Here is a 26,000-nt window from a genome sequence, read left to right as displayed (position 1 = left end):
AAGTTGATGAGAATGTTGATTTGGACCCTGTGGACTATTTTGCCCCATCTATCCCTGAAGAACCAATTGATCCTCCTCCTCCTCCTCCTCCTCCTCCTCCTCCTCCAAAGTTGGTCTACAAAGATGAGGATAGTTTGGATGAAACTGTTGAAGAGGGAAGTCAAGAAGGAGGAGATAATGATCCAGACTGGGAGACATGGATGGACAGGAGAAATCTAACGACAGAGGTAAGGTCAGCATACAAAGGTAAAGGCAAAGGCAAGATTACATCGCCAAGGAATGCCCAAGTGAACTACATATTTGCTCCCAGCGATGCGGAGAAACAGCTTGACTTGCAGAAGGGAAAAGATAAGCAGTATGAGTGCCCAACTTGCGGAAAGAAGATGCGTGAATTGGAGATCATATTAGCTCATATCCGGACACATTCAGGAGATAAACCATATTTGTGTTGTCATTGTGATTTTGTATCGGCTCACATTGCTTCCATTCGGAAACATGTCGTCAGAGTACATCACGTGAAGAGACCCATAGCGGGTTCAGATCATAAAACACCTTTGGTAGCACCTGGAAAGGTACAAATACCATCTAAAGTACGAGTAACTCCGGTACGAAAGGAACCAAAGAAAGTAACCGTGTCTCCTGAAGCAAAGGGATTGTCAGATGGAGATTTTGAAGCTATTGGTGAAGCTGGTTTAGATATGGAGGAAAGACCGTACTCTGAAGGGACTCATGATGGTTTCATCAATAATTTCTTCAAAGTTGCAAAGAGGGTTAAACCGAGAGAGAAGAAATACATTCCGACACGGGATCCACTCTCAGGGCGTGCGCAGTGTCGAATATGCAAGGGCACGTTTAGTTCTTACGGAAAAGCCGTGGTTCACATTAGATCTCACACGGGGGAGAAACCGTACGAATGTGTGTTGTGTGATTATAAAAGCTCTCAGAATCCCAACATGAAACGCCATATCCGTAATCAGCATAAAGACGTTATGTACGGTGAGCCGCAGGATGCATCGAAAAAGCCTAAAGATCCAAATAACCCCGAAGCTGCTAATGATGATGCATTCGTAGACCTACCCGACATGGACGATGATGATGACCATGATTTATCAGGGCCAAGTATGGTGCAAAGAGCCGATTTCCTAAGTCAAGCTGCTGTTGCTGAGCAAGGATCTAGTCAACCAGGAAGACCAGATTACCTCTATGAGCCAACGGAGAGGATGAGAACTTTCGAGCCAAAACGTTGCGCCACTACGGGAATGTTTGAATGTACATTCTGCAGTAGTCAGTTTTACGGGTTGAAAAAAATTGAGACGCATGTGCTGAAACATACAGGTGAGAAACCGTATCTATGTATGCATTGTGATTTCAAATCGGCGTATAGTTTCGTCATGTATAGACATTTGCTAAAGCGACATAACATTCAAACGCCAAAGCATCCTGGTGGCGCCGAGGACCAACTGGATGAAATCAAGGAGTCTGAGCTTGATGGTGAACCTTCATCTTTTAGCGAAGCACAAGAGAGTGATTCAGCATATACGACGTCAAAACCTCCAACTCCGGAACAATTACCTTCAGCTAGTGTAGAGAAAGCAACTCCAAGTTATCCAGAAGGCCAGTTTGATTTTGTTTTTAGACCGAGTGATTTTGAGATGAATCAAGTCATTGAGTCAGTTGGAGGGGGAAGGTTCAAGTGCCCCCATTGCAAGAAATTTATGTCAAATAGGAAAAAGATGATCACCCATATACGCACACATACCGGATCAAAACCATTCCATTGTTGTCACTGCGACTTCAAAACGGCGTACAAATTCGTCATCCAAACGCACATGAAAGGTATACATAAGGTCTTTGAACCCAAGGGTGATGATGAACTTATTGATGCCCAAAGAGAGCAAGTCAGTGCGGCAAGTGCTGCTCCACCAGATGCCATAGAAAGTACTGCTGCTGAAGGGAGTATGGAGCAGATTGTCATCAAGCAGGAACCTCCAGATGATACAGATACCAATGTCAAAGGTCCAGATGGAGTCAGCTTTGATGAGATGGTGGCCAACATGGGTGTAGATGCTGGTTCTGGTTTGGAAAGATACCACTCAAGATGATGAAAGCTTAGAGGATGATAACCTCAGTGACTACAGTATTCAGAAAGAAGGACAGAAAGCTGATTGTGTCTTCAGGCCAACCGACACAGAGAAGAACCGTAAATTGTACCGTCCAACCCCATCGGGACCATGCCAGTGTCCATTCTGTAGTCGATGGCTTCAAGGATTAGAGAACATGAGAGCTCATATAAGAGGGCATACAGGCGAGAAGCCTTACCTCTGCTGTCATTGCGATCAGAAGTCGGCTCACTTTGCTGCCATCAAAAGACATCTCATGAAAGTGCATAAATTGAAGCGACCAGTCATGCCTGGGGATGTTACTCTGCTACCTAAATCCAAGAAGCAGAGTGGTGCACCAAAACTGATGGTGAAATTCAAGAATGTCGGTTTTCCTAGTAATCCGCTGAAACCAACTCAAACTGTGAAGTTCAAACCAGTAAAGCCACTAGGATCATCATCAGCTGTAAAAAAGTCAATGGTACCTTTTACAGGACGAGACCGATCCTTAACCGCGTTCTATCGAAACTTCTACACAGTGAACAAATCAGACGAGCTGAAAAAATTCAAATCGAAAAAGGATCCTGTGACCAAGCTATTCCATTGCAATTTCTGTGGGAAACAATTCAATTATCACACAGAAGCACAGGTTCATACTAGGACGCACACAGGAGAGAAACCGTATGCTTGTCTTATATGCGAGTATAAAGGATCGCAGTGGACGAACATCGTACGACACATCACCTGCGTACATAAGCTTATCCTCGAAGCGAGACAGCGTGAAGAAGGCATCGGAAACTTGCCACCCGCTGAGAGTGAAGATTCGCAGTTGAATAGGAGCTCCTCCGGTGGAACTCCACAACGGGTAATGTCTCCAGAAGCCAACAAGAACTATGATTCTCCACTTGATCTTGCGACTTCTTCCAAATCACATGCAGATTACGAGTCGCCCAAAGGTCCTGATATGGCATCTTCTAAGCAGGAAGCAGATTACATGTTCAACCCGAGTGAAGAGGAACAGAAGCGTGTTATTCTACCCTCACCAAGGACGGGTCTGTACAGCTGTTTACATTGCAAGAAGAAAGTGCCAAATCTTGGAAAGATTGTGACTCATTTACGAACCCATTCTGGGGATAAGCCTTACATCTGTCTCCACTGTAATTTCAAATCGGCTTATAAGTTTGTCATGAAGCAACATTTGAGCGGAAGACATAGCCTCAAGAACCCAAAACAGTTGTCAACTGGTGCAGATGGAAATGATGGGATGGAGAGTCCTTCTGGGGAGATGCAGATGAATATTCCTTCAGCAGCGGCAGCACCAGCAACTTTGACTACCGCAGGACATCAAACTGGTATGACTGCAATCAAAAGTGATTTCAGGTTTCAGCCAAGTGAGAGAGAAATAACCTCCGATCTCAAAAGACAAGAGAAAACAGGTTGTTTTGAATGCCCATACTGCGGTCGTCAGTTTAGCTCTTCAGAAACGATCAAGGCCCACATCAGAGGACATACCGGAGACAAAGCCTACTACTGTAACCACTGTACTTTCGCATCGGCACATATAAAATCAATTAGAAATCACATTCAGAAGGTACACATGATTACCCATCCCAGACGATCCGAAGATCATGAACCGCCGCCTCTAGCACTTCCACCACCACCACCACCGCTACAGCGCCAACAGCAGCATCAACCGCAACATCAGCAGCAGAGAGTGATATCAGCAGCACAAATACCAAAAGAAATTTATCTGAAGTATGTTGGTGTCAGAAAGACAGGACCAAAGAAATTCCCGCCGAAACGAAATCCACGAACGGGACGATTTAAATGTCATTTCTGTACGATGGAATCAAAGCAGCTGTACACCGTTGAGATTCACACGATGAGACACACAGGTGAAAAACCATATGAATGCAAATTGTGTGAATATAAAGCAACCAGACAGTGGCTTGTGACGCAACATCTGCAGACGAATCATAAGCACATCTTAGCTGCAAACGAAGGCCTTACTCTCATTCCAAAGGAGACCATGAAACCTCCAGCCCCGACCGCCGTCAAACTACCTCTATCAGAAACCGTTGGGGATGGCATAGTTGTGTGTCGTAGCGCCAAAACTGGGCTGTACTATTGCTCTGAGTGCCGTAAGGAATTCATGACGTCGAGCCAGTGTAGAGAACACATCAACACTCATTCTGGCGACAAGCAGTATCAATGCCCGTTTTGCGAGCATCGGTCGGCGCACGGTGGCGCTATGCGGAATCACATGAAGATCCAACACGGTAACGACTCGGATGAGCTGAAGAAGTGGTATACCTACACCATGGGTAGCATTGCTTTGAGGCATACTTTTCAGAGGGATCAAGATGGGTTATACATGTGCACATACTGTAACAAGAAATCAAGTAGTCTGAACAGCGCCAGAAAGCATCTTTGCGTCCACACAGGTGAGAAACCGTACAGCTGCAAATTATGCCCCTTCAAAGCCATCCATAATATCTCCATAAGACTACATGTTACAGGACATCACAAGCAGATCACTAGTACGTACAGTCAGAGTGAGGCAGCAAGTACAGCAACACAGCCCAGTGTGTACGAGGGTAATGTTGGTAGCGAAGGACGTATGGAAGAGCAGGACGACGATGAAGATGACTGGGAGGAACAGCAGGCATTGGAAGATCAAATGGCATCTAAGAAACGGCCTAATTTGGGGAACATGGAGGAAGATTTACAACAATACGCAGCAGCAAGTCCTCCGCCGGTAGTCCCACCTGTAGGGCAAGTAGCGGTAAAAGATGCAGATTTCTTATATGTTCCAAGTGACGTGGATAAGGAATTAGTGTTACAGCGTTCAGTAGATTCACAGATGTACGAGTGTCCTATATGTAACAAGCAGATGACTAACACTAGAACGATGAGAGCTCATATCAGGCTTCACAAAGGCGAGAAAGCTTATCACTGCTGCCATTGTGATTACAAGTCTGCTCACTATTCAGTCTTGCGAAAGCATGTGGTGCAAGTCCACAAAATACAACGACCAAGAATGGCGCAGGATTCAGAGGATCAAGAAGGGCCATGGACACAGCAGGTGCAAGAGGGCGCTGTGAAAAACGTCCCTAGCCAGGAAGAAGAAATGTCTAATATCGATGATCTTCAGCTTGATAATCCAAGTAAGATCCCAACTAATATGAATCCAGATACGGATTCAGGATTTCTTTTCGATGCAAATGAAGATGAGAAGTTGTCGTGGCAGGAATTGCAAAGTTCTGGTAGCTGTCAGTGCCCACAATGCGGTAAGCAATGTTCGTCGCCGATTCGTACCTTACAACACATGCGAACACATAGCGGTGCAAAGCCGTATCACTGTAGGTATTGCAGTTTTAGGTCTGCTTATGATACGTCTATGAGGAATCATGTCAGAACAATGCATGAAACTGGAGGAGCGTGGGCGTCTGCAACGGCTCATAAATCGAATGGGATAGAGCTTGAAGGGGATGAGGAATTGGAGGCTAATGCAACTCTCTCAGAGATACAAGCTCTTGAACAGCAAACATCAGCACCTACGCAAGTCAAAATGAAAAAAGAACCACAGGATAATGGTTACGAGAATAAGTCATCGGATGTGGATAGCGAAACCCCGGAAATGGCATGGACTTTCAATGAAGAAGATCAAAGCGCTACGTTGGTTCCACAATATATGGCGCCGCCCATCATAGAGGAGGATGGTCCACCATCACTTCAACCTGAACCCTCACCTGGTGGGGAAGATGGTTTAGATTTGTCCAAAATCGAAGGGAAGACGCCTTCGATGATGCCGAAGTATAAAATGATGCAGAAGCCATCACTGCCACAGGGTAATGTAACTGGTGATTTCACATACACTCCCACACAACAAGAAAAGGATAGAGTAGTTGAAAGATCAACGACAAGCGGACAGTACAAATGCCCGTTTTGCCCGCAAGAACTTACGAGTGTCGATAAAATCAAAGCGCACATTCGTAAACACACAGGTGACCGCCCCTACCAATGTCTACATTGCAAGTTCAACTCGGCGTACCGATTCGTCATCCGAACGCACATCAAAAATCTACACAAAGTCGCCGTACCTAATCAGTATAAAGGAGTCGTAGCAGGAGAGAGAGAGAGAAGTCTCCCACCAACATTGGAAAGTTGCATAGATACTATGAAATCCAATAGTCCTTCAAATCTGGGTGGATTAGCCGATGTCTACAGACCTGTCCTCGTCGACGAAAAGAGGTCATCTCCGAAGCGTTTCTTGGCAGCCGGTAAAGTGTCTTGGGATGGCCACTTCAAGTACATACAAAGTGAGATGGAGAAGAGGTTGATTCTTCACAGGTGTAGTTCAACAGGGAAATATCAATGTCCAGATTGTAGCAAAGTCTTAGGTAATATTGATGTGATGAGAGCTCATGTGAGGACACACACCGGTGAAAAACCTTACTACTGCTGTCACTGCGACTTCCAAAGCGCCCACTATGACTCGATCCGTAAGCATCTTATCGTTATACATAAATTAAAGCAAGAAGAAGATCTGAAATCTACCACCGCTGTGGACACAGAGTGGCTGGAGCCATACTTGAAGCCTAAACCTCAGGAACCACAGTCAAGCAGTCGGAAAAGTGTGCCCAAACCACAGATTGTCAAGAGGTCGCCACAAAGCGAAGAGAAGTATGAAGTGGATCGCTACAGACACTTGTTTGATGTCGTTAAAGAGACTACTAGTAAGAAAGATCGTAAGGGCCAGACTTTTAAGCGTAACCCATTGACGCGAGCTTACAAGTGCAATTACTGTCCGAAGGAATCAAAGCATCATTATGTTATCCAGATACATGAAAGGCTTCATACAGGAGAGAAACCGTATAGATGTCGACTTTGTGAATACAGAGGAGCACAACAAAGTAGAATTGTCTTCCATCTTAAAGCCAAACATGCTGACTACCTTGAAGCTCAAGGGTTACATCAAGAAGAACCTGATCCTGTAGAAGAAACCGAAGATGCTTCCATCGATGAATCCATACAGCAGGAACATGGCGATGCGTCAAACCAGGAACATTACGTACCAAAGTTGGGCGTGGATTTCACGATGGATCGTCTCGAATCGGAAGAAATTCAGCTGGAGAAGATACAACAGAGTAGGATTTACAAGTGTCTTACATGCGGCAAACGCTGTGCCAATGCTGTACGTACTATAGAACATATGAGGCAACATACGGGGGCCAAACCATATGCATGTACGAGGTGCAGCACTAGATCAGCGTACGACAGGGCGATCAGAAACCATGTGCTGTTACAACATGGCAGGAATGCGAAAGAGAAGGAGAAATTATACACGTTTCATGTTGGAAAGATCGAAAGAAGAATGGAGCTTCGCAAACATCCGACGACAGATCGTTTCATGTGTCCGTTCTGCGGGAAAACATTTCGAGATGTCAATTTGGCAAAAAGCCATGTTAGGATGCACACTGGTGAGACTCCATATCGATGCAAACTTTGCAAATTTAAAGGAGCCAATACCAGAGCGATATTGGTACATATTGAACGTGTCCATGGCAACAGGGGTACTGGTGGAACTGGTATTCTTCCCGTAACTCTACCTACTGAAAGTGAAGTTCCTCGAAAGAAGTTCAAACTTAGTGATGAGAATCTTCCTATAAGTGAAGGGTCTTCAAATAACTCATTTGCTCCGAGCGATGATGATGCTTCCTTCAAGCTTGATGAACAGACTGTTAAAACAAACAAGACATACGACGGACCAAAATTAGGCATTGATTTTACATGCGACAAAATTGAGACAGAGAATATGTATTGCATCGACCCTGCAACTGGTGGCTACAAGTGTCTGTACTGTGACAGAGTTATGAAGAGTCGTCACGTCTCAAAGATCAAGAATCACCTGCTGCTACATACTGGAGCGAAACCATACAAATGCATCCATTGCGAATTTCGATCTGCCCACGATGGATCAATGCGAACACACGTACTGAGTCGGCATAGGAAAATATCTCGAGCACATGAGAAGCTGTACAAGTTCAAGGTAGGAAAGATCGAAAGAAGTCTTCGTTTGGATCAGGAACCAAGTGGGGCGTACGTTTGTCCTTATTGTCCCAAGAGATGTCGAGATTTGACCGTCGCAAAGAAACACATTAGATGTCATACTGGAGAGAAACCATTCCGATGTCGAAAGTGTAGCTACATGGCGACGATGAAATGGTCTGTGATACTGCACGCTCAACGTCAGCACAAAATCAAGAAGAACAAATCCAAGTCTGGTGGGAAACCAGTTAATAAGGCAGAGGTAGAAGATGATCAGAAGTTGTCAGGAATTGATGAGGAAGGTAACAAGATAAGTACAATGAAAGATAGTGAGAGACTCGCACAGGCAGCATCAGAAAGTGTTGAAGCAAAGTCAATTGAAACAAAGAATGGCGGTGAACAATCAGAGGAAGCCACAGTTGAGAAGGTAGAAGACAAGATGGTTAAAGAGGGATCTGATACAATGGAGGTGGATGAAGTTGTCAATAGTGAGGAATCAAACAAAGAAAGCAAAGTTGGAGAACAATCCAACAACAATGTCCCATTGTCAAATGCTCCATCTTGTGAGAATAACAATGAGAGTGATAAACCTATGGATGACCTGGAAGTCAATGATAAAACTAAGACCTTGGAAAATACAACATGTGAGGAAGCCAATGAGCAATCAGGCAGTGATAGTAAAACTGTTGGAAGGCTGGAAATAGATGGTGCTGAAGGAATGATTACGGAAACAATAGATCACAAAGATAAGGCTAACAATGAAACCACACCGATTCCTAAATCATCAGAGAATGGAGATGCTGGGAAGCTTGAAAATGATAGTGCCCCTATGGAGGATTCAAATGATGCAGAGCAACAGGTACCTGGAGATGGTTCAGAGAAAAGAGAAGCTGAAGCTGCTGAGAATAGAGATCAGGAACAAATGGAAGACAAAGCAGACAGTGGCATTGATGAAGAGTCATCTGTCAATGGTACTAAGAAAGAGACAGACAAAATGGATCAAGATGCACTTGAAAAGACAGATGGACAACAGGATGAAGAAGAGAGTAATAACCTCCAGGAAACTGTCAAGAATGAGATGGAAGATGTATCACCAAGTCAACCTCCTCCTGAGAGATCAGGTGAACCTGATTACATCTTTAAACAAAGTGAAGAAGAAAAGAGTTTCTTCAAATCAAATGCCAGTGGTTCGTTTGATTGTCCTCACTGCACTAAACAATTCCGAGACATCATTGTGATGCAGACGCATTGGCGGAATCACACAGGTGAAATGCCATATCACTGTATGCATTGCGACTTCAAATCTGCTCGCTTTCCCAACATCCGTCAACATCTACTGCTTGTGCACAAGATACACCGACCCAAGAGTGGACCAAAACAATGCGAAGAAGTACCGAAGACAGTTCTGAAGACGATAAATCCATCTTCAAATGAAGTAATGGTCGATAAATTCCGCAGTCTTTTCACCTTTGTGCCGTCCAAAACTAGCAATTTCAAGCCAATACGCAATACTGCAAGCGGATTATTCGAATGCCCTATTTGTGGCAGTACGTCAAAAAGGAGCAACGGTGCCCGAGTTCATTATAGAACTCATACAGGAGAGAAGCCATATCGATGTTTGTTATGTCCGTACAAAGGGGCTCAACAGTCCAGGGTGGTAACGCACATTAAATATAATCATCAAGACGAGGTGATGGGAAAGAGCGTACCCGTACTTGATCGAGTCGACGAATCTGATCAAGCTGAAGAGAAAGAGGAGTATGAAGATGAAGATGCAATGATGGAGGATGATGATGAAGAAGGCAGTCTGGTTATAGATGAGGCAAGTTTAGATGAAGAGAAAGGAGTAAAGAGGAAGATGATGGACGAATCTAGTACTGGTTCAGGTGCGGCGAAATCAGCACATGAACCAATGTGGAAGAAGGGATATGAATATAGACCTTCGAAAGCTGAAAGTGAGTTGGTTTTGAAACAGGATAGCAGTGGGGTCTTCATGTGCCCAATATGTCCACATAAACACAAATTGAAGAACGTCGTTCGGAATCACATTAGAAAGCATACCGGAGAGAAACCATATTTCTGCTGTCACTGTGATTTCACAACCGCTAATTTCTCGTCCATCCGAACCCATCTCATCCAAGCGCATAAGTCGATGCCGCACAGACCAGACGGGTCACCTGGACAAGACAACGATGCAAAGAAAATCAGATTGGATGATGAGGAAGAACCACCTATGGTTGAAGAATCTCCTACAGAAGGGTATACCTTCACCAGAAGTCTGTTGGAAAAAAGTTTGCGATTGCAACGTACCGTGAAGGGTAAATACCAATGTCCGTATTGTGTGTATGAGTATGGCGCCCTCGCAATCGTCATGGCTCACGTGAGAACACACACAGGAGATAAGCCATTCCAGTGCAACTATTGTCCATACAGTGCTGCTGATTATTCTGCAATGAGAAAGCATCTGATAAAGAAACATGACAAGTGGCAGCCAAAAGCAAAGTTGTGGAGTGGTGTAGTCAGTCAAGCAGGCAGAGAAACGCCACCAGAGTTATCCAAAGAACCAACAATAGAAGATGGCAGACATGGACATCAAGATGGAGAACATGCAGTGCAAGATCAAGTCAGGCAATCAGAGGGGCTTCACTACATATTAACATGGGGTGAAGCAGAAAAGGGCCTTTCATTTCATAAATCTGAAACAGGTGTATACCAATGTCCATATTGTCCACATCAGCACAAGAAGAAGAGCGTTGTAAGAGCCCATGTGAGAACACACACAGGGGAGACTCCTTATCAGTGCAAACATTGTACGTTTAAGTGCGCTAACTTCTCATGGATGCGAGAACATTTGATCAAACGACACAAATTAAAGGCCGAGCAGTTGAGCAATAAATCAAAGGCAAAGGAAAGCAACACCAGCCTATCGCTTCTACCAGATAATGCCAGCCTTGTAGCACAAAGTAGTGCCATGGCACAAAATAGTGACAGCCCTGTGGCACAAAGTAGTGTCGGCCCTGTGGTACAAGGTGGTGTTGGTCCCCGGCAAAAGCCACCCAAGTGTGATTTTCTCTTTGCACCAAGCGACACAGAGAGACACGTGGAGTTATCACGGACCAACACAGGTTCTTACGTTTGCGTGTTCTGCAGTAAAGAGCTTCGGATAATCAACAACATGCGAGCTCACATACGAGGTCATATCGGCGATAAACCATATTACTGCACTCGCTGTCCATTCCAATCTGCTCACATATCAGCGTTGAGACGGCATTTGTTTTCCTTGCACAGAATAAGAAATGCAAAAGGCCAAAAGAGCACCCGACAAATAGCATTAGCAATGACGAATCCACCAAGATCACCACCTAGAATACAACACCCAGAGCCAATCCCTGTTATTCAGCCATTGAAGAGCTCCTTAGATGCAGCCAGTAGCCCAATTATTCATAACATTCTTACTTCTCAGCCACCTGCTGTAAGTACTCCACCTGTTCATAGAGGGCTCCCTCAACAGCCTCAGCTTCACTCACCACCACAGAGAACGCCCTCAACCCAACCAAAAGGACCCAAGTATATCTACGAAGAAACCCCAGCAGAAATTGCATTGCTGAAAAGTCTTCAAGCATCCAACACATTGCAGTGCCCTCACTGTGCCCATAAATTCAGTTCAATATCACGAACCATGGAACACGTCAGGAAGCACACAGGAACAAAGCCCTATCGATGTCTTGTGTGCAACTTTAAGTCTGCCTATGAAGGCTGTATCTCACGACACGTGTCTCTCAAGCATGAATTGAGTGCTCAACAACTAGCGCAGTTTTTCACCTTCAAGATAGGGGATATAGAGAAGAGCATTGATTTACGTAAAGATGACCAGACCGGTCACTACCAGTGTCCATTTTGTGAGAAATCTTGGCCGGAATCGGCAAAAGTGAAGCGCCACATGTGTATCCATACTGGCGAGAAACCTTACCGCTGTCATTTATGCGGTTTTGGCGCAGTCGATAAAAGCTCAATGGTTCATCATCTGGAGATGTCGCACAAGAAACAAATCACGCAATTAAAAGACGATATTGCAGAAGAGCAACAAGCACAAATGCCCAATCTTCCTCCTATGCAAATTTCTCCACAACAAGGCAGAACTAATTTCACGGTGGAATCGAAAGAGAGTACCAAATTAGTGCTGCGTCGTGTACCAGAAAGCCAACATAAATTAGCTAGAAAATTGCCTTCTCCGCAGCAAACGCACCACAACCAACCAAGCACGTCTTCAGTTTTGAAAGTACCAACTCCAGGCAATTCCGTTCCTGATGATACATCTGGATATGAATACAAACCAAGCCAATCAGAGCAGGAACTGCTTCATAGACTCAACGCAGAAGGGAAGGTGAGATGCCACTACTGCGCAAAAATTTGTCACTCTGCTGCTAGGACTCTGGAACATATCAGGATGCACTCAGGAGAGAAGCCATACTGTTGCTCAAGTTGCAAGTTTGCATCAGCTTATGAAGGTGTGATGAAGAAGCATGTTATGGTGAGACACGGCAAAGGTACTGGTTTGTCAGTTTTGTACTCATTTAAGGCAGGAAAGATCTTGAAGAGTATAGAGTTCCAGCAGGAAGAGGGCACCGGAAGGTACAAATGTCCGTTTTGTAGAAGAACAATGACATCACTTACAGGAGCAAAAAGGCATGTATGCACTCACACAGGAGAGAAACCATACAAATGTAAACTGTGTAGCTATTGCGCCAACGAACGATCTACGATTTTGTGGCATATAGATCGCCAACATCAGAATGCTGAGGAACATGTGCCTGATGTGGCTCAACAACAGCGCCACCAGCAGCAGCAGCAGATGCAGCAACAGCGAAAAGTAGATCCGAGGAAAGCTGCAGTCACACAAGCATTAGGTCTTGCTCCAAGTGTGACTCCTGATCAACATGCACGTAGTGTGACTCCTGATCAACATGCACGTAGATCTGTTGTGTCAATCAATAGGCGTGGCCACATAGATTTTAACCCGACTCCACAGTTCAGAAAGGTCAGAGTTCAACCCAATGATACAGATGCTATTTCTAAATTGTTCACCTTTGAACCTGGAAAGATTGAGAGAAGTTTAAATCTGCAACGTGATCCGGAAAATGGGCGGTATTTGTGTCCTTTTTGCGAGCAGACATCGCGTGACCTGACCAACGCTAAAAATCATGTCAGAGTTCACATTGGAGAGAAACCATTCAAATGTAAATTGTGCGATTATGCCTCGGTGCAGAGAAGTTTGGTCATAGCACACATTGAGAAACATCATGTTGTGTATCCTTCAGCTTCTGAATACCTACCGCAAGAACCGTTAGCAAGAAGACGTGTGTCGTCAGCACCAAGGCAACACAAACAAGTTGCATCTTCAAGTTTTGCAAATCCTCACAGACCCCCTCCAGTTTCACAATACACTGCACCAGCTGCAGCAGTCAATGATATGCCACTAGATCTGAGCAAACCATTAGATCTAAGTAGTTCAAGTAAGAATAGACAGCAGGAACCAGCACCTCCAGTTGCAAAACTGATGAGTAATTACAGCACGATGGCAAGTGAAGATGTTGCAATGGATTTGAGTGCCGGTAGTCGCGTGCAGGAAGAAAGTCAAGAAAGCAGTATGGATGATGAAGAAGAAGCTGCTTTGCTGGAAGCGGAGATGTTGGCTGAAGAAGAGGAGGAAATGATGGGAGATGAAGAAGATGTTACCGAGGAAGATGAAGAGATGACTGGTGATGACGATGAGGAAGCCAGGCTTCTTGAGGAAGAAATGCTTGCTGAGGAGGCGGGTGAACACGAAGCTGTGCTATCACATATTGATGAGCCAGAGGCTTCCAGCGGCATTGCAACTGTGATGCAGAAACCGGTGAGTTTAGTGAAACCATTGAACCCCAATGAAGCCAATGAAGATGAAGATAGTGCTAGTGCAGAAGGTAAAAGTGGACCAAGTGTAACAATAGGAGTCGTAACCGATGCCAATGTGAATCCTGGTGTTATGAGTCGCTCCAAGAAAAGCGAAAGAAACATCTGGGATATGGCATTCAATTGGTCTTCTGAGAAGAAGGCAGGTGAGGGGTCTGAGAAGCCTTCTACAGCAAGAACTTTAAGGTATCCAGATGCAGAATTAGAGACAGATGATAATATGTTGTCAGCAGACAATGAAGAACTCTTAGAGGTAGCAGACGACGTTGGTCCAGGTGAAGACTCTGATGAAGCAGGTGTTCTGCAGAGGTTGCTGCTGAAGGGACGTGCACAAAGAGATGATGGGGATGCAGCTGATGCTGACCTTGAACACGGGGAAGCCGTGCCTGATGCTGCAACTGGTAAGAGGAATTTCCACTAACATTTGTTTTTTAGGCATAAGCATTTTCAGGTTTATAAACCTGAATTCAGGTTTTTATGTCACCAAAATTTACACATTTTGATTCATTTTCAACTTGTTTTGGGATGTTTTTGCTCAATAAATCATATCATGCACTTACAAAAGACACCTGCAAGTGTAGAAAACCCTCCCAAAACAAGGAGAAATGGTTGCAATAAATGCTATTAATATATGTGCATCATGCATGTCACTACCCTGTTTGTGTTAATCATTTGTTGCTTGGAAAAATAATTAACATTTGTCAGCCCCTCCCATGCTCCCATGTTTGTCGACTGCTCAGTGCCAGAAGTGGGTAAGTGCAATAGCTGCCATGTGAACATTTGGCAATTTACACAAATATATTATGCTCATTTATGCATGGCAGTTATTGCACTTACCTACTTCTGGCACTGAGCAGTCGATATGTTTAAAACCATTGTGACTTAAATCATAATTGCCAGGGGTCTGTTTTGCAAGCATTTTAAATGGTGTATTTTAAATAACCCTTCTTTAAGTTATGAAGTTGCTGATTGTAAATTTATGATGAGCTCCTTTTTATAACTTCATTTGCTTGTCAATCCCAAAGCCACTTAATGAAACATTAATTATATGCATCAGCATGTTCATGTGCAATGTGTCAGAGCTAACAACATGTTTTAATCCGGTAAAATAGACCCCAGATGGTTGATGTTGTGTTATACCCTTGTCATGTCACCAAATGCTAGCTAGAATCCCAATTTTAGATGCCACCATCGTCAATCAACATATCTGCATGACTTGTGATCCAACTAAACTGTTTATTTTCAGCATGTGCAAGTGATGAACAAGTAGGCCTATTATATGCAATAGATCTTACTCAGTAGTATTGGTATGTAAATTGTCAATGTTAGTGTGTTGCTACCTTTTTTTGGCAAAGTTGGAAATACATCTCCTTTGGAATAACTGTATGCAAGTCCAAGATGAGTTGTTGTCTAATGCTGGTTTCATGCTTTCGTGCTGCTTTGCTGCTCTGAGGATGATTTTACTTCACTTTGCAGTCGCACCAGAAATGCTAGCGGTGATCAGCGGCAAGCCGATATATCAATCACTCTACTGCTTTGCCCAAGCGACAGCATCGCTGAGAGTTGAATTCATGTCAACTCTGAGCATTGCCGCTATGACGTATGACAACAAAATACGATTTTGGAGCGGTGCTGAGTGGCAACAATGGCTTTCAGAGTCATGCCGCTCAGTGGTGTGCCGCTCCATTTGCAGAAGAATGCAAGCAGCATGATGCAGTGTCACGCCGCTCAGCAGCAAGCGGCAGAAAGTATGAAACCAGCTGAAGGTGAGATGTATTTGAAACTATGCCAAAAAAGGGCCAATATAATTCAAAATACTAATTTTTGAAGTTTCATCGCACTTCATCTCTGTTCCACTTGTTTGCAGTGGAATGAAATTCATTTCAAGAACTATTTGCATAAACATTATCTACAATGTATTGTAATGATTTTTCCCCAACGGGGTATTGGTACGGATTCCGGTTTAACACGTATAACTTCAACATAAAGTGGAGCAAAAGACAAATCAAATACGGTTTTCACAAAGAAAGACAATTTATTCACAATATATGAAACCTATGTGACAAAAACCGCTATTATGAATCGTCATGTCACTAAAATAATGGTAAGTCGTACAGTGATGCACAGAAAGAAAAGTACGTGTTCAAATGACAAGCTCCGAAACAAAAGTGATGACCGACTGTTGCTGAGGCACGTAGGCAGGCGCCAAAACATGCGCCAAAAAGTAAAGCCTGCCCTCCTCCACAACTGCTCAACAACAGTACAGCCAATCAGGGACGCCGCCACGAGAGGCGCATAACTTTCCGTCTACCAGGCCGTTGCATAAATCGTCTACCTTTCGCCGCAATAAAGCGTACCAAAAAGAGAGACACATTAGCAACCATGCAGAAGGGAAGTATGGGGATAATTAACATCGCAATTAGCATTAATTAATCATAAAACAAGGAATAATTTGGTTATCATTAAGATAAAATAGCCAGAAAACGCCAATTCAGGATGTGCGCCCTGTGCATACTGAAGCAATACGTCATGATCATGCGCGAGTCGATCGGTCAACAAACTCTCCAGGTCAATGTCCGTTCGTCAGTCAAAGGCGACGCATTTTTGCATCGCCAAAGTCACTCAATTTGAAGTAAGCTTAAATATACAAGTAAAAAGGTAAAGCCTGGAAAAGATAGGGAGACACCCGTAGGCTCAGGGCATTTCACTCTCCCTACCTATAAAAAAAAGATTTGTCTCAAATCTTGTACAATAAATGATGTTAAAATAATTTATAATGCATATAATTTTGGTGACAGTAAAGATGCATTGAAAATTTTTCCACCGAAACAAGTATTTACATTATGAACCAATAATTTTGGTAGCTCACACAGTGGCCAAGATATAAAATTTCATTAATCAAAAATAGCGGTGGCACAAAGCCCCGCGAATTTGCATCTACTCAAGAAGCTTCAAAATTGTTTACTGTCAATGCATTTCAATTTGTGTACATGTAAAAACAACAAAGTGCCGAAAACAGTTCGTGAAAAATGGGCCTAAATTTGGGTGCCTACAAATTTGGTAATTTTGCTTTCATTTCAATTAAATAGATCTTAAAATTACGCCTAAACTCAACCTAAAGGCCTAACGTTGAGTTCTGTCATGTCAGCGGTGCCTAAGTTTGGGTAAATATAACTCGCTAGCTGTTGTTTACAAATTTTGATAAAACCAAAGAAAACCAGAAAACCACTAGGCCTAGAATGCTAGGGCATAGATGAATCGATCACAATTTTTGGATACAAGGGAACATTTTAACAACAGCCGGGCCTAAGGAAATAGCCAAAAGTGTCAAAAACAATCAATATACAATTTGTAACATTTGTCAGAAAAGGGAGCGAGTTACACTTACCCTACAATAATACAAGTTATAAAATATTCACAGTCATGCAGTTTATAAAAGTCCTATAATCTTCATGGACGATCTTGATGCTTAGCCTTTATGCCCTAGTCTTTAAAAAGACTCAAAAAGCATTTAACAAACGTCGCATGGTCGAAAACGTAAAAGAAATCAGTTCCAAATCCAATGGCAAATGTCAATCAACAATGATCAATGCATCCATTTTGGGTCTCCATATTGATTGATGTCCATGTACAAAGATTTAGCAAATGTTCATAATCCAATTCCGTTATCACAGTAGCGTCAGCATTCACCAGTCATTCAGGGTCTTGTAGCCTCGATGCACTTTTGCGTCGACATTTTCGTCAAATTCTTCATCACAAGTTGTTGTTTTCCACGGCGACATGCAGCTGTTGTCATCAATGTTGCAAACTCGCTCTGAATCGCCAAATTTCAGCGGTACAGGAGCTGTTCGCTTCGGGTTGACATTACTGAAAATGCGTAATTTCATAAGTAGACAGCTTTTGGTGCCTTTTTCTATAAACTTCATAGAAAACTTCAAAACTTCTTGTGCGTTTTGGTTATGTTTGACTTTGTAATGTAGGTTATTAAAACATCTTGATTTGGCTTCAACTTTTCGATTTAAAAATTCGCATCTCCTCGCTTGAATGATTTGACAGACCAAACTTGCATTATCCATTAGATTTCTTTTTAAGTTCTCATAAAACTCGACCAGCAAGTTTAGAACTTTCTTAAATCAAAACTGTACTGCATGATGAACATACTGCATGACATAAAGAACATTTCGGCCGTTCGTTCAGCAATACCTGCAGGCTTTCTAAGTTCATCATAACAATCATATAGGCCACAACCCATTTCACAAGTTGGTTACATCTTCAATCGTTTTCATTCAATCAAGCAATTTTTTGCGTTAAAGCCAACATCAATTTTCATACATGTAGGCCTATAGGCCTACAATAGTACAAAATTATATTCCGACTTGCTTTCACGGAATAATCAAACAACCACGCACATGAAGTGTCTTTAAAGACTTCAATTCAAACCCACAAAATGGGCAATGGAGAATTTTTGTCCGGTTCTTCATGTTCTTATACAGCTGTCTTTCTTTTAATATCACGTGCTATTTATAGGCCTATTTAGGCCTTAATGTCAAACCCAGTTTGTAATTTTCATAGTGAAAAACTTCACTGGTTTCTTTAAATCAATAAGATGAGGAAAGAATGTTTTAACACATTTTTTTTTAATTGATGATGATTCTGGCTTTAAAAAAAATGCTTTCATTATTATCACTTTGATATCACTACAATTAATTAATAATTTCACCTTTCTCATCTCTCAAACAGTTATGCGTGTTAGCCTTTCCATTATGAACTACAAAGTACAAACACTTTTATCGCATGACATCCGGAACATTTTGAGCGCTCTATGTTCCAAATAATCATTTAAGCAACACCTATAGGATTTCTAGTTCATCAGCTCTTGAGCTTTTATACGTAAGCCTATTTCTGATATCCAACAGAGCTTCTCTGTGAACTTCTGTTTATCATTCCGGATTCAGTACTCACAATCAACTGCCTACGAATCCAACATCAGCTCTTGAGCTATACGTAGGCCTAATTCTGGTATCCAACAGAGCTTCTCTGTGAGCTTCTGTTTATCATTTCTGGATCCAGTACTCACAATCAACTCGCCTACAGGCTAACACACAAACCGTCTCACGCATTTTCAGAAATGAGAATCTTCAAAATCAACACATTTTGTTCATTGAAAAGCCATAGGCCTAAAGCCATAATCATCACCATTTAAATAAACCCTTCTTTTTCCATAGAATTCACATAGGCTTAACAATTCCGTTTTAAAAGCGGAATAGACCTATTTCGGGCTTTCTTCTTTTCCTCACATTTGTTAAAATTTTCTATCATTTTAAATTAATGATATCAGAAAATTTTCACGCCTGGGTTTTCGTGTTGTAGGCCCAATGCGGGTTGTTTAATTGGGGTTGTGTCACTCAGATTAATTTGGTGTTCAACCAGATTAGTTAACCCAATATCATTGGGTGAGCTTGCAAACACATCACTATAGGCCTATTTACAGAGTAGTTGAGTAACCTTTTCGGTTTGTGTTTCATCTGACTCTGCACAACTGCGTCGCCACAGATCAAGCAGGTCGATGCAATTTTGCGGGCACTCCTCAGGAGCGCACTTTTGCGTCGACTCCCCTGGAGTGCACTTTTGCGTCGCCTCATGGACGCTATTTTCTCCCGCCTTTTTATCTGTTGCAACATGAGTCGGTCACGTTTCGACAGCATGTGCTATCGGCATGATCGGAGTTGTTTTTCACAATCTCTGACACTCATGTCTAACTGAAATTGTCCAATTCCCATATTTAGGAAGAGGTGGTTAATTACACATTTGATTTTAAGTTTTTACAACTTAAAAATTGTCGGGCGGCTTCCCGAATCTGAATTTCACATAGGGCCTATTATTTACATAGATCTGTCTCCACCGACCTCTGACCCTCGAGATCGGTGTCTACTCCAATCTAATGGTTTTCTGAACTATTTGATGTCATACCAGTAGACTGAGCGGCATTCTGGGGTAGGCCTACACCCTGTGCCCTGCAATATCTTTGTATATGACCTTGCTTGCCACACTTATAGCATGTATAGCTTTTGTGTGTGTTGAAATTGTTGTGAGGTCTTTGCCCGCTATTTGTACTCTCACCAGCACGTTGAGTTTGCTGAGCAGCCTTATTCTCTGATTGATTAATAGCCAACTTTTGGACCATTGTAACCAGGGTGGTTAACAGCTCTTCAGTTTTGTCGGGGGTGGATGTTTCTACCATTCCGACCGCCCTAACACGACCAAATCCTGATGCTCTTTGGTTTTCGGCCTTTTTAAAAACCTCACACTCGACTGCAATTTCAAGCGCATCATCGAGGGTTTTAGGCCTTGCTTGGAAAATTTTCCAGCGAAGGTCTGTGTCTTGTAGCGCATCTAGGAACTGATCTTTGGCTAAGCTGTCTTGTAAGGCAAATGGTGCATCTGGATATGCATATTTTGCTATCTGGCGTAAGTTCTGAGCCAGTTCTGGGAGACTCTCGTCTTTTTTTCGCATCCTATTTTTAAGGAGCGTTCTGTTGAGCTCGGCTTTGTTTTCAGAACAGAACCGTCTTTCAAGTGCACCTACTATAGCTTTATAGTAGTGTCTTGATCTTTCATCAAGATCACTTAAAACTGCTCTCGCAACTCCTCTCAAACTACTGGCCAGGTATATGGCCTTGGCATCTTGTTGCCAGTTGTTTAGTTCGGTTATTAGCTCAACTGTGTCAAATAGTCTGGCAGCGGTGTAGTGCCATCATAAGTTGATGGTTTCATCAATGGTTTTGATGACCTACACTCATTATATGGCATTACCGCACTGGATATATACGGGCCATGTGAGGGTAAAACCCTTCCTCTGATTCACGGGGTGACTCAGGGTGTGTGTGTTTGGGTCTTGTAGACTCCAAATCAAAGTCAAGGTAACTTCGTTCCTGTAGGTCTTGGCCTACTTTTATAAGCGTTTTCGCTCATTTGTGGAACTTTTCGGCTTTTTTGTTCCTCCGGCCTTCCCGATCTTTGTTCTAACACCTCACGAAGATCCGCCCCATTAAGTCCTCCGGTAGCGGCGATAGGTTCATCCATGGAGGTGGTAGCTACCTCCATGGTTCATCCATGATTTCGGAAAAAAGGCATCGAAATCTCACCGCTGCTCACCAGTGTAATGATTTTTCCCCAACGGGGTATTGGTACGGATTCCGGTTTAACACGTATAACTTCAACATAAAGTGGAGCAAAAGACAAATCAAATACGGTTTTCACAAAGAAAGACAATTTATTCACAATATATGAAACCTATGTGACAAAAACCGCTATTATGAATCGTCATGTCACTAAAATAATGGTAAGTCGTACAGTGATGCACAGAAAGAAAATACGTGTTCAAATGACAAGCTCGAAACAAAAGTGATGACCGACTGTTGCTGAGGCACGTAGGCAGGCGCCAAAACATGCGCCAAAAAGTAAAGCCTGCCCTCCTCCACAACTGCTCAACAACAGTACAGCCAATCAGGGACGTCGCCACGAGAGGGCGACGCAACTTTCCGTCTACCAGGCCGTGCATAAATGCGTCTACCTTTCGCCGCAATAAGCGTACCAAAAAGAGAGACACATTAGCAACCATGCAGAAGGGAAGTATGGGGATAATTAACATCGCAATTAGCATTAATTAATCATAAAACAAGGAATAATTTGGTTATCATTAAGATAAAATAGCCAGAAAACGCCAATTCAGGATGTGCGCCCTGTGCATACTGAAGCAATACGTCATGATCATGCGCTGAGTCGATCGGTCAACAAACTCTCCAGGTCAATGTCCGTTCGTCAGTAAAAGGCGACGCATCTTTGCATGGACAAAGTCACTCAATTTGAAGTAAGCTTAAATATACTAGTAAAAAGGTAAAGCCTGGAAAAGATAGGGAGACACCCGTAGGCTCAGGGCATTTCAGTATTATGCTTCACCTTGGTACTGGTATTTGGTATTTTTCCATTTTAGCACCTAAGGTTACATGGTATCAGCTTTTAGTAGTTGAATAGAATGCATTCCACAGTCATTTATTTTTGTATAGGTGATATAATCTTAGCATGAAAGTTCATCCGTATTGGTAATCCATAGACTTCGGAGTTCATACTTTATTGACTCTCACAGTAACAAAAACTAAATGATTCTCGCCTAATATGAGCTGATAGCATAGTGTGTTGAGTCAATTTGTTTCCATCTTCTACATTTAGATATTGCATAAAATTATATCTTATTTTAATAGATTTGCATTGAATTTCTTTGGAGTATTTTAAATGCTATTCAGTGAATACTATAAAACATTTTACCTGCTCACAAACTGATTAATTAGTACACATTAATTAGTCAATTTCATCATAGTAGCTCATTAATTTATCTTAAATCATCGCAATTAATTCTGACATTATATATTGCATCATTGACTGCTGATATTCATAATGTAGTTTCTGATTTTGCCTTCTTCATGAATAGATGTATAGTTGTATTTTGCTATGAAAAGGATATAAAACCAAGCCCAATTACTACTAGTAATTACCCCTTTGGTCAATTTCACTCCCAGCTAAAGTTTGTTCGGCTTATATAAGGTGGAAAAAATAAGACTCTTTATCACATTGTGTATTGATATAGAATGGCGTGCATGCTGTTGGGCGCAATGCTTACGCTAGGTGTGTGTTGCGTAATGTGTGACTAGCGCGCTTATGTGAATTTACGCGAACATGATTTGGGACTTTATTAAAGTGCGCAGTAACAAAAGCCGAACAATTTCCGCCTTATTTAAACAGAACAACCTGAAGTCAAGCCTATCCAAATGATGAACCACAGTTGATTAAGCAATTAGTAAAACATAGAGCCTGTTGGCACATTTTTCACACCATGTTGACAGATCAATAGGGGATCAGCTGGAGATAATTGGTATGAATAGTGGCTTTAGTTTTATTCCTTTTTCCTGGGGAAACTGGACTATACAATGTATTGTATCAGAGAACTCTTTCCATGATTGTAAACTATGTACTTATAAAAAATGTCAGATTGTACATGTCTTTGTTAGATAAATCCAAATGCTGATGCATTCTAGGGTGCATTGGTCAGGCTGATCACTCAATGGCATTTTTAAACAAAATACACAGCACCATTTATTCATTGTAATTTTCTTTTTTAACAAGATTCTTTTGCAGTTTCACTCACAGAGTTTATAATTGAGCACTGAAAGAATAACAAGTCTGATTCTTCTGTAGGCCTACTTGGAAATTCAATTGAATACACACAATATGCACATAATTCCAAGCATCTGATGCATCCATAATCTCCCCGTGAGCACTCTGTAGTGGTCGAGCTGAAGGAACGCATTGGTTTATGTTGTGTTTATTCAACTGAATTTCTGGAGTATGATCTTGTTTTTTTAGTTTGAATTAATTGCATTGTAACTTCATTTAATTTGGTTGTTGTATCCAATATTTTGTCTATATTGGGCTATTCCAATTGAAATCCTTACACCCCTATGGAAGACATGACCTTAATCTCCCACACAGGGGGTGTGAATTTCAAATGGGGTTCCTATGAATGGGAGACTCCATTTGAAATCTACAACACCTGTGTGGGAGATTAAGGTCATGTCTTCCATAGGGGGTGAATAGATTTCAACTGGTATAGCCCATTCTTATTCTTTCCTTTGTTTTATGTATTTTGATTATTTTTCTGTTGAAATGAATTAATGAAAGCTACTTAATTTTCTTGCTTTTAAGCTGCTCTTCATAGAACAAAAAATACATAGCACTAAATAGTTGTCTCGCTTGATATTTTGATTAATTTCAGCTGCAGAAGACCCAAGTACAACCATGCAGGGTGAAGTTCTTCTCGCACCAGCCATTACAAGTGATGACCCCGTTCCCACCGTTTACTCATCAAATGCCTCACCGCTCCATGATGTTACCGCTTCTCAAGAAATGCCCAGCCCTAATACTTGGCAAAGGATACAAGAAACAACACCGACCAAGCCTCCATCAAGTGCCTCTAGCGCCCTCACACCGGATGGTGATACCAGTGATGGACAGGATGAAATGAGCTCTCCATCATCAGGGGGTTTGCCTATTATAACCAATGTGATGTCTTTGAACCCAAGTCTGTGGAAGAGTCCATAAAGAAGGTGTTATCATTGATTCGTTATTCAGATGAACGTTCATTGAAAAATCAAATGGTTGTCTGCATCACATACTGTACGTGTAGCCCAAAAGTCCGCCTTGTGTGATTTATATTATCATTGTTGTATTTCATATTGTAATTTTATATTACAGCATGCTTCTTCCTTTTATGAATGGACAATGAGAATGTTGTATTATGATAATACCTCAAAATTAATATAATTAAGTTAATTTTATAGTGTATCTCATCATAATCACTATTTGATAACAATAATAAAAAAGTCACACAAGGCATTATTTTTAGATACGACAGTATGCGAAGCAGATGACAAAATGTGTGCATTGTAACACATTTTAACATGGCTGCAAGTGATCAGACCAAAAGTGACCTAACAAGGGTAAATTTAACATTTTAGTCAATATTTGAAGGACCTGTCCTTATGAAGATTTACAGGAACACACAGTTAAATGGAATTTCACCTTCCAGTACTGCTGGTCAGTGATGCCAACGCCGCGCCTTAGGCGCACAATTGGGCTACTTGGCGATCACTTGTCGCTACTCAAAAAAGCATGCCGCTACTTGTCTAAAATTGGGCTACTTTTGCCAGTCTCAGGCAGCATGCACTAATTTGATGTATTTTCCTTTCAATTTAGCCGATTTATAAAGGTTTTGAGTCTTTGAAGCTCCAAATTGAAATTACAATGGGTTTTGTGACCATTTATTGATCGGTCAGTAACTTCCCAGTAAGTACCGGAAGTTTCAAAGTCAAGTGCTTTTCCGCCCAATTGGGTGTTTTGCGTTCTAAATTCGGGTAAATCCGCCCAAATATCCGGTATTAGGCGCTTTTTGGAAGCTTAAAAATTGGGCTACTTGAGAATCCTTTACCGCGGCCTGGCGAGTCAATGCGCCGCGCCTTGACACTGAAAAGTTTTGGCAACACTGCTGCTGGTTAATTCATGTAAAAGCAATACCTTATTTATTCTGTAGACTTATATCCTTTGGTTTTAGGAATGCTATGTATACACAGACTTAAAATAATTGTATACTTTTGTGGGGGTCACTGATGGCACATATTAATATAATAAAGATTACAAAGTCATTTGTTATACATGTATGTGTCAAGAAATAATTTTCAAGAATTTTGATGCACCAAGTACAAATGTGTAAAAAAATCATTTCCTGGTGGTTTCATTTAGACAGATGTTTTGTCATGGCATTTCTCTTGTGCCAAATCTCATACTTCCACTGTGCCAACATCACAGCATAGGACCTCAGGGTTGCCAAAAGATTTCAGCCCGAATCGCGGGTCAAATAATCGAAAAGTCACCCAATTTTTCTCTTTACCATTGGTTTCTATTGGACAGGAAACTATCGGAAGTCGCGGGAGCCAATGTTGAAAAGTCGCCCAATTTTTTCTTAACCATTGGTTTCTATGGGACAGGAAATTGTCAAAAGTCGGGAAAATCTTCAAAAGTCGCCCAATTGGGCTACCAAATCTGGGTTTGGCAACCCTGTAGGACCTCAAGAGTGAGACATGAAATGTGTGAATTTAGTAACAATAGAAAATTAGCAAATGTTAGGGGTAATTCACTTTCAGATGCAAGAAATGACACCAAAATATGCTTACCTTGGTTACATGTAATAATATAAGGGCCACCTCTTTTAATTTTAAAGTTCCTAGGGAAACTATAAGCCTATGCATATGAGTTCTGATGTCTGTAAATATACTTCTGTAAATTTGTGTT

The 26,000-nt window shown here is 42.0% G+C and overlaps 1 protein-coding gene across 2 annotated transcripts; it reads left to right on the top strand.

Moving 5' to 3' along the window:
* The first annotated feature begins 1,953 nt into the window (after window positions 1–1,953).
* On the top strand, window positions 1,954–25,107 carry LOC140135694 (uncharacterized). Of its 2 annotated transcripts, XM_072157284.1 has the most exons (3): window positions 1,954–14,500; window positions 15,346–15,406; window positions 23,929–24,028. In XM_072157284.1, exons 1-2 carry the CDS (start codon window positions 2,065–2,067, stop codon window positions 15,399–15,401), a joined length of 12,492 nt encoding a protein of 4,163 aa, XP_072013385.1. In that variant the 5' UTR covers window positions 1,954–2,064; the 3' UTR covers window positions 15,402–15,406; window positions 23,929–24,028. The 2 variants fall into 2 exon arrangements, with proteins under 2 accessions (XP_072013385.1, XP_072013384.1); XM_072157283.1 differs by lacking the exon at window positions 15,346–15,406 and having other exon boundaries at window positions 23,929–25,107.
* The last annotated feature ends 893 nt before the right edge of the window (window positions 25,108–26,000 follow it).

This window comes from Amphiura filiformis, chromosome 16 (assembly GCF_039555335.1).
Source record: "Amphiura filiformis chromosome 16, Afil_fr2py, whole genome shotgun sequence".
Classification (NCBI taxonomy): domain Eukaryota; kingdom Metazoa; phylum Echinodermata; class Ophiuroidea; order Amphilepidida; family Amphiuridae; genus Amphiura; species Amphiura filiformis.
This window is presented reverse-complemented; position numbering and strand designations above follow the sequence as displayed.